The following is a 9,718-nucleotide window of genomic DNA, read 5'->3' on the forward strand; positions in this document are numbered from 1 at the left end:
AGAAACACCCTCTTAGCATTTGTTTTAAGGCCAAGACTGGACCTGAATTAAAGAGCCTGTTCCTTCAGGGTGCAGTATGCTGGAGCAGTAGCACAAGTCAACCTGAGGTCTTCTTGGAAAAGGTGGCACAGGCAGGGCATCATGATGAGGAGAAGGCACATGAACAGGATGGCTGTTCATGTGGATAAAACTCAGGAGAGGGTCTCTCTTCTGGTGCTTGTTCCTGGCATGGCTTTACCCTTTGTCCTGCAATCCACAGAAGGCCTGTAGGACACAGCACAGATACTGAGCCTTGGCTCCGATGAATGAGGGGAATAGGATACAGCCATTAGTTGGTCCTTAAAGGAGTTTATATGAACCATGAGCTATGGTAAAACTTCTTGTTTCTGAAGATGCTTTTTCAGCAGGTACGGGTGTGGGGAGGAATCGAGAGGAACAATTAAAAATTTTAATTTGTTTTTTAAAAAGTTGTTCCTCAATGGCTACCCTTTATTTCCCTTTTTGTTTATGTATTTCATTTTTGAATAATAGATGAGTTAGTTTAATTGTAGTTTGTCATTGGGGGTTTTATAGGAAATGCCATGCAAGACACAAACTTCTCAATTTGACAAATAGATAAAAGTTTTGGCTACATAACCAGGACAACAACTAGGACAACTTTTTGTTTTGCTCCCCCCCCCCATTTCAGAGAAAGTGGTTAATAAATATCTTCAGATAGCTTGAGTAGATTCATGTGTTGGAGTAAAGATAAAGCCTGAAAAAATATCACCACATATATAAACAATTAAAAAAAAATTTAGACCAAAGAAATTCATGATGTTACTTCCATTTGCCAAAGGTCATTAGGATGAAGACCTAAGGCATTAATTTCTCTCCAGATGATGGGGCCTAATGACTAGCAGTCAGAATAGAACCACATAGTTTGTTGAGTTTGTACCTGCAATAATTGAAAAGACATAAGTAAGCAGTTAGCATTATGATTCCTTTTGTGAGGAGACCAGAAAATTCTGTATGGGATCCAATGCACTGAATAAAAACTGGATGAATTCATCTATGAAGGAACCTTTAAAGAGAGGTAAATAATGATAACAAAAGGAGTCTAATTCATGAACAGTAGTGGGATGACTTGACGCATGTAGTGAGAGTCAGTTAGTAAATTGGAAGGTAGAAAGGGCAGCTAAAAGTTTTGCCTGCTTGATGGTGTTTGTCCCAAGGGTTGCAAGAGAGGGCTATCGTCCAGTACCATATAATAGTTTCTTTGCCTGATTTACTGACTGTAAAAATTGTTAGTGCCTGTAGAATTGGATGTGTATTTATGAGAGGAAAATATTTGTATAAGAAGTGATGAAATTCCATGTGGAGCAAAGTGAAAGGAAGTTAGTTCCAAAAATCAGCAAAAGTTACTTGTCATTCTTTTGAGGTCTGCAAAAGAAAGTTAAAATTATCTTGATTTATGGAAGAGTAAGTTGTATAGTCCTGGTTCACCCCTGTGGAATAAGAGTAATTAATTCTTGAGTTGGGGTAAAAATATGTTTTGTTTAAGTGTATTGGATAGAAATAACTATTTTAAAATTCTGTAAGGAAAAGAGAAGTATTAGAAATAACAGATAACTATAAGTGCCTGGAAAAAATTCTAATGCTCTAGCTACTAGTTGTAACTGTTGTAATGCAAGAGAAGTTAGAATGCAGGTGAATTTAAATCATATCTCCTTTATGAGAAGCAAAAAGTTGAGGAAAAGTAACATTTGGAATTCTGAGAATTCCTAGGGAAGGCTAATTGATAGTGCCTTACAATCTGTTGAAAAGAATTTAGTGGTTTTTTTTTTTTTTGAACAGATAATTGTAATTTGTGAGGTTTAATGAAAAAAGAAATAAGTGACAATATATTCAAGATAGTTGTATGGAACATTTAGTCAAATTTCATCTGGGTTAGTTATAAATAAAAGTTACTTTTGGTGAAGTTTATAAATATTTCAAAACATATTTATACCTTTAGTAAAGGGAGATTAATAAGATATTATCCATAAAGTGCAATATGACTGAGAACTATTGGAGACTGATCGCTGCCGGGTGAGAGAGAGTATGACTTACATATGATCACTAGATGGGCTGGCTAGACTCCAGTTGATGAATTTACATTGAAGGACATTTGGGTACAGATAATTGAATAGGATTTAACATGTATGGTGGAATACATGATGTCCGGTGGGGGGCACAGGGGAGGCATGGATCTGGGAGGGGATCTAAATTTGACTAAGAACTGTTGTATAAAATTACAAAAGCTCAATAAAAAAAAGTATTAGAGATTTTTGGGCTAATAAGTGATGGGTTCAAACCAAGTCCCCCAGGCAAAAGAAAAATTGTACAAGGAAGTAAAATGGAAAATAATTCTAACTGCTGAGAAAGAGCTGACCTTTTCATGTACCTTGCACAAGCTGGAAATCACCCGTAAAATCCCCCTTCCCGCTTCTGCTTTTTGGCTCAGTAGCCACTTGTGGTTTGTGGTTTTTGCCTTTCTAAGCAGCCTGTAAGCTGAGCTCGGGGCTTCTCCTCTCCGAGTGAGGCAGGAGCCCGTCTGCGCAAACGAATAAAGAATCCAAATGCTTGTTGCATCTCCTGGGATGAGGACTGAGTTATTGGGGTGCGGCCTCCCGTGAACGTTGGGTACCCCAGACTGGGGGGGGGGTCCAACATTTGGGGGCTCGTCCGGGATTCGGTTGCCCCCAGACCTATTTCCTCAGATCAGTAGGAGGTAAGGACAGACGTCTTGTGGTTTGTCTTGGTCTTAATGTCTGTCAGTCATTTCCTGTTCTGGGAACGTTCTGTCTGAACATTTGTGCCTGTACAGGACCTGTAAGTCTGTATTCTGGGAATCAGTGGGAGTGGCAGACATGCCCAGGGACCCCTGGTTCCAACACTCTGATCTTAGTGACCAGAGTGGTCTGGAGTGGGGAGGACAGCGTAGCTTTCCTCACCCCGGGAGAAGAAGGGAGATCGGCTTGGCTACTCCCCTCCCGGTCTATACTTTCAGTTTTGAGTCAAGAAGCACGCGCCGAGGATTCTTTGTTTTGTGTGTGTCTGTGTTTGTGCTCGGGGATCCTGAAAGTGAGAATGGTGGGTGCAGTGTGCGTTTGAGTGAAAGAAGGACCGGTCCACACGAATATGATTCAATGTGGTGTGTATGGTTGATGGTTGTGTTAATATCTTAATAAGGGGAGGTCTGGTTTTGTATTTTTCTCTACACTCTTTATTTTAAACCTTCCCTTCCTCCTTTTTCCTTCCTGTTGTTTTCGGCCTAAGTCTTCACGTGGGACCATTAAAAGCAAAGGAGCAATTGAGGTTTTCTGGCCAGGGCTACTCCCTGGTGTAAACCAAAGGCTCTTAGCCCTCTTGACGGACCCCGACTGCCCACACGGGTGGAGACAGGACCCCATATCTGTATTTCTCTCTCCTCTCCATCCCTCTCTCTAGCCACTGGAAAAAGCCCCGCAGGCACGGGTCGAGCAAGTAAGAGCCACAGGGCGCTTGCTGCCAAAAGACTCCCGTGAAAGGATAAGGGGGTCCCAGATGCGAATCTCAGATAAATTCACGTCCCCTGCAGAAGAAAAACTGGGCAACAATAGGTACTCATCCACAAGCACACTCACTGGTCACTATTATTTGGAGTGGCATCTTCATCTCTCTCTCTCTCTCTCTCACTCTCCTCTCCTCTCTTCTGTGACCTCCACCATGGGTCAATCACTAACTACCCCCTTAAGCTTAACTCTAGAATATTGGAAGGAGGTCGTGGAGCGGGCCCACAATTTATCAGTGGAGGTCCAAAAGAAGAAATGGCAAAGTCTCTGTTCCTCTGAGTGTCCCTCTTTTGAAAAGGGGTGGCCAAGGGATGGGACTTTTGACCTTGCTACTATCTTACAGGTTAAGGAATACATTTTCTACCCAGGACCACACGGACACCCGGACCAGGTGGCCTACATAGTCACCTGGGAAGACTTGGCCCGGAACCCCACATCTTGGGCACACCGTTCCTACCTCCTCGGAGAATCAGAGAAACTGATCAAGGACCCCATACCCCTTCTGCTCCCCCGAGTCTCACTTCCTCCCTCCTGCCCCTTCAGTCTTCCCCTAAGAAGAAGAAACAAAAGCCAGTCTTCCCCGAGGACCAAGCCTCCCTAACCCTCCTTGATCTTCCACCTCCCTATCCACCAGTGCAGGCACCTCCACCCCAGGAACCTCATCCCTCTCCTGATTCCACCGAACCCGACCAATCCCCCCCTCTATCTAGCAGACTCTACCTCAGGAGGGATAGAGGGGGCCCCTCTGATGGAACCTGGCTTTTCCCCTCTGAACTGTAGGAGATCAGATTCAGTACTGGCCTTTTTCAGCCTCTGACTTATATAATTGGAAGACTCATAACCCCTCTTTTTCTCAGGATCCTCAGGCTCTAACTGCTTTAATAGAGTCTATTCTCCTTACCCACCAACCCACCTGGGAGGATTGTCAACAACTCCTCCAGGCACTCCTAACCACAGAGGAGAGACAGTGAGTCATCCTAGAGGCCAGGAAAAACATCCCCGGGCAGGATGGAAGACCCACTATGCTCCCAAATGAAATAGATGAAGGATTTCCTCTGACCAGACCCAACTGGAACCACGAGACTATGGCCAGTAGGGAGCGTCTCCGTCTTTATTGCCAGACTCTGATAGCAGGTCTCAAAGGGGCCGGAAGGCGCCCAATTTGGCAAAGGTACGTGCTATAACCCAAGGGGAAAATGAAACCCCCGCTGGGTTCCTAGAGCACCTGATAGAGGGATATCGATGTACACCCCTTTTGACCCCATGGCCCAGGAGCGTCAGGCGGACCTTATTATGGCCTTTATAGGACAATCAGCTCCTGGCATTTGCGGTAAGCTCCAACGGCTAGAGGGCCTTCAGGGGTACTCCTTACAGGACTTAGTAAGAGAAGCTGAGAGAATCTATAACAGGTGAGAAACATTAGAGGAAAGAGAGGACAGAATCAGAAAAGAACAGGAAGCTAGAGAGGATGAGAGAGAAAAAGAGAAATAAAGAGTTAAGTCGAATTTTGGCCACAGTAGTTCAGGGAACAGGACCAGGTAGGGACCTGGGAGACAAAAGAAGGCCCAGAGTGGATAAAGACCAGTGTGCCTATTGCAAGGAGAGAGGATATTGGGCTCGAGAATGTCCGAAGAAGCTGAACAAACTTCAAAAGAAGACAACCCCAATCCTGACTCTAGGGGACTAGGGGAGTCGGGGCCGGGAGCTCTCCCCTGAGCCCAGGGTAACTTTAAAGATAGGGGGGCAATTGACTACCTTCATGGTAGACACAGGAGCTCAACACTCGGTCCTGACAACAACCGAGGGACCCATGAGTTCCAAAACAGCCTGGGTCCAAGGGGCCACCGGAGGAAAAACATACAGATGGACCACAGAAAGAAAAGTGGACCTCAGCACAGGACAGGTCTCCCACTCGTTCTTGCTGGTCCCCAACTGTCCATATCCCCTTCTTGGGAGAGATTTACTCTCTATGCTAGGAGCCCACATCCACTTCACTAGAAAGGGAGCTACTGTAAAAGGAAAAGATGGAGCTCCACTACAGGTATTAACCCTGCGGCTGGAAGATGAACATTGGTTATATGAGGGACTGATAACAGAAACTCCTGGTATATCTGATTGGCTAAGTAAAATCCCCTTGGCATGGGCCAAGACAGGAGGCCCAGGACTGGCCTGCAACCAGCCTCCAATAGTGGTCACATTAAAACCATCTGCTACTCCGGTTTCAATCAGACAATACCCTATGAGCAGAGAGGCCCGAGAGGGAATCAGACCCCATTTTCAAAGACTTTTACAAATAGGCATACTTCACCCCTGACAGTCCCCTTGGAACACCCCGCTGCTCCCCGTAAAGAAGCCAGGAACAAATGACTATCGACCAGTCCAAGACTTAAGAGAAGTCAATCAGAGGATAGAGGATATACACCCCACTGTTCCAAATCCTTACAATCTCCTGAGTACCTTGTCCCCAAGTCACAGGTGGTATACTGTACTTGACCTGAAGGATGCGTTCTTCTGCCTAAGGCTGAGCCTGGTTAGCCAGCCCATCTTCACTTTTGAATGGAAGGACCCTGAAGCTGAAATATCGGGACAACTAACCTGGACGCGACTTCCCCAAGGATTCAAGAACTCTCCTATTCTGTTTGATGAAGCTCTGCATCGTGACCTGGCTGACTTTCGGGTAAGAAACCCACAGATTATGCTCCTCCAGTATGTAGATGACCTCCTCTTAGCAGCCGAGACGGAAGCAAGCTGTTTGCAAGGTACGGAGGCCCTCCTATTGAGACTGGGGGAACTTGGATATCGGGCCTCGGCAAAGAAGGCCCAGATCTGCCTACAGCAGGTAAACTATTTGGGCTACTGGCTGGAGGGAGGACAATGATGGCTAACGGAAAGTAGAAAACAGGCGGTAGCCTCTATTCCCCCACCAACTTCAGCCAGAGGACTCAGAGAGTTCTTGGGAAGCGCAGGATTCTGTAGAATATGGATATCGGGTTTTGCCAAGATAGCGGCTCCTCTATACCCTTTAACAAAGAATGGGACCCCTTTTGCCTGGACAGAAGAACATCAGAGAGCATTTGGCAAAATAAAAAGAGCACTGCTAACGGCGCCAGTGTTAGGATTACCAGATTTGACAAAACCTTTCATCCTATATGTAGATGAAAATCAAGGGATGGCAAAAGGAGTTCTTACTCAAACTTTGGGACCCTGGAAAAGGCCAGGAGATTATCTTTCAAAGAAACTGGACAATGTGGCCGCTGGCTGGCCCCCATGCTTGAGAATCATGACGACAATAGCATCCCTGGTAAAAGACTAAGACAAACTTACTATGGGTCAGCCCCTGACTGTCATAACTCCACATGCGGTGGAGTCCATCATTAGACAGCCCCCTGATAGATGGCTGTCAAATGCCAGGGTGACCCATTACCAGGCACTACTATTAAATCCAGAAATGATCAAGTTTGGTAGCCTGCCACCTTAAACCCCGCCACGCTGCTACCAACCCCTGAGAAAGGCACTGAGATTCCCCATGACTGTCAGCAAATACTTGTGGAGATGCATGGGACTAGGGAAGACCTCACCGACCAGCCCCTAACAGATGCAGATGCCACCTGGTATACGGATGGGAGCAGCTTTCTGTGAGATGGTGAGCATAAGGTAGGGGTGGCGGTGGTTGATGGAAAAACGATAATTTGGGCTCAAGCCCTGCCAGCCGGAACATCGGCCCAACGGGCTGAATTAGAAGCCCTAACCCAGGCCCTAAAATTAGCAGAGGGCAAAAAGGTCAACATTTACACTGACTGCCGCTATGCGTTTGCCATGGCTCATGTACATGGAGAAATTTATCGGAGGTGGGGGCTCCTCACCTCAGCGGGCAAGGACATTAAAAGCAAAGAAACAATAGTGGCCCTTCTACAAGCTTTGTACTTACCTAAAAAGGTCAGCATTATTCATTGCCCTGGACATCAGCGAGACCAGGAGCCGATTGCTCAAGGCAATCAGATGGCAGATGAAACTTCCCATCAGGCAGCAGAAGGCACCTGCATTCTCTATACACATGTAGACCTTAAGGCTGAAATGGAGGCACAGGAAAAGGAGGGAGAAGCTCTTTTTACCTACACTGAACAAGACCTGGAACTTGTTCGGAAGCTTAATGCTACCCTGGATCCCAAAACCAAGATGTGGAGATATCAGAATTGAACCATACTGCCCCGGGAGGCAGCACTTGAGCTAATCTCCCAACTCCACCAGTGGACACATTTGGGACACAAGAAACTAAAAACACTACTAGAAAGAGAAGAACAATTCTATTACTTCCCGGACCTTAACCAGCTAGTTCAGAAGGTAGTAGGAGATTGTGTCTCATGTTCCCTGGTAAATGCTTCCAGATCAAAGGTCCCATCTGGCAAGAGAGAAAGAGGGACACAACCAGGGACTAATTGGGAAGTAGATTTCACTGAGGTTCTTCCAGGAAAGTATGGTTATAAATATCTCCTAGTGTTTATAGACACTTTCTCAGGGTGGGTTGAAGCTTTCCCCACCCAGAAGGAGACAGCCCAGACTGTGGTGAAGAAACTGATTGAAAACATCTTCCCTCGATTCAGACTACCTAAGGTAATTGGGTCTGATAATGGCCCAGCCTTCATCTCCCAGGTAAGTCAGGGAGTGGCCAAAGCACTGGGGATCAATTGGAAATTACATTGTGCTTATAGACCCCAAAGTTCAGGACAGGTAGAAAGGATGAATAGAACCATTAAAGAGACCTTAACCAAATTAGCTCTAGAGACTGACACTAAAGACTTGGTGCAGCTCCTACCTCTAGCCCTATTTTGGGCTAGAAATACTCCTGCTATGCACAGCCTAACCCCCTACGAAATCCTCTTCAGAGGACCGCCTCCTGTCCTCAATGTAACCTTGTCCCCCTTGCCCTCTTCTTTTGATAACCCCAGCCTGAAAACAAGACTCCGAGCCCTTCAGATCATCCAGAACCAGGTTTGGAGGCCCTTGGCTGCTGTCTACTGGCCTTGCCCTCTTCTTTTGATAACCCCAGCCTAAAAACAAGACTCCAAGCCCTCCAGATCATCCAGAACCAGGTTTGGAGGCCTTTGGCTGCTGTCTACCAGCCTGGGAGTCCACAAACGCCCCACTCCTACCAAATTGGAGACCAGGTGTATGTGAGAAGAGACAACGTAAGGACTCTTGAACCACAGTGGAAAGGACCCTACATGGTTCTCCTGACTACACCCACGGCCCTCAAAGTAGACGGGATTTCAGCCTGGATCCACGCTTCCCATGCCAAAAGAGCCCCGGCCCAGGAGGATGCTGGAAAATGGCATCTACACAAAACATCCAAACCCCTAAAAATAAGACTCTCCAGAGATACCTAATGATTCTACTTGGTTTTAGGTTAGTTCCCAGTCAAGGAAGCCCCCATCGCCCTATGCTGACCACCTGGCAGGTGATCAATCAAATGGGTATTGTAGTATTTGAAACCCACAAAATGGCACCCAAGGGCACTTGGTGGCCTATATTGTATCCAGATTTGTATAAATTAGCCTTAGGAGCACCAGCGCCCTGGGACATAGCAGACTTCACGGATCCTGATAAAATACCCAGCCCGGAAGCTTACCCCCTGTTTGGAGGGCCCCATTTAACATGGGGATGGTGTTGTGAAAAACAACGGACCATGTTACGTCTGTTAACCTTCTATGTCTGCCCAGGTAACCATCGAGATAAGCAGCTCAATTCCCAATGTGGAGAGAGGGACTACTTTTACTATAAAAACTGGGGATGCAAAACAACCAGGGACACCTGGTGGTCCCTGTCCTCATCCTGGGATTACATCACTGTAAAAGCAAATTATTCTCATAAGAGCCCAAATGCTCCTAATCAGGACTGTCAAGGTAAATGGTGCCACCCCCTCCGGATAGAATTTACAACAGCAGGAAAGAAGGCCACAGACTGGAACAAGGGACATTCTTGGGGAATTAGGATATACAAGGAGGGGACAGATCCTGGCCTCTTGTTTACTATTAAAAGAGACACCTCCTCCTATTCAATAGCTATAGGCCCCAACCCCGTCTTACCTGTTCAGAATCCCATCCCCAGTCACCCGAATCCCCTGCCAGCTTTAATCTCCAACCCCC

General features: G+C 46.2%; 1 protein-coding gene across 1 annotated transcript; it reads left to right on the top strand.

Annotated features, from left to right (window-relative positions):
* Positions 1–5,418: 5,418 nt before the first annotated feature.
* Positions 5,419–8,959, top strand: LOC108491661 (the record flags this gene model as incomplete). The annotated part of the gene is given in 4 exon segments (XM_017802517.1): positions 5,419–7,036; positions 7,039–7,614; positions 7,678–8,564; positions 8,666–8,959. Coding segments are annotated over 4 exon segments (3,375 nt in total), but the record flags the coding sequence as incomplete, so codon positions are not given.
* Positions 8,960–9,718: the final 759 nt, after the last annotated feature.

Source organism: Nannospalax galili, unplaced genomic scaffold (genome assembly GCF_000622305.1).
Source record: "Nannospalax galili isolate Female #2095 unplaced genomic scaffold, S.galili_v1.0 scaffold3465, whole genome shotgun sequence".
Classification (NCBI taxonomy): Eukaryota; Metazoa; Chordata; class Mammalia; order Rodentia; family Spalacidae; genus Nannospalax; species Nannospalax galili.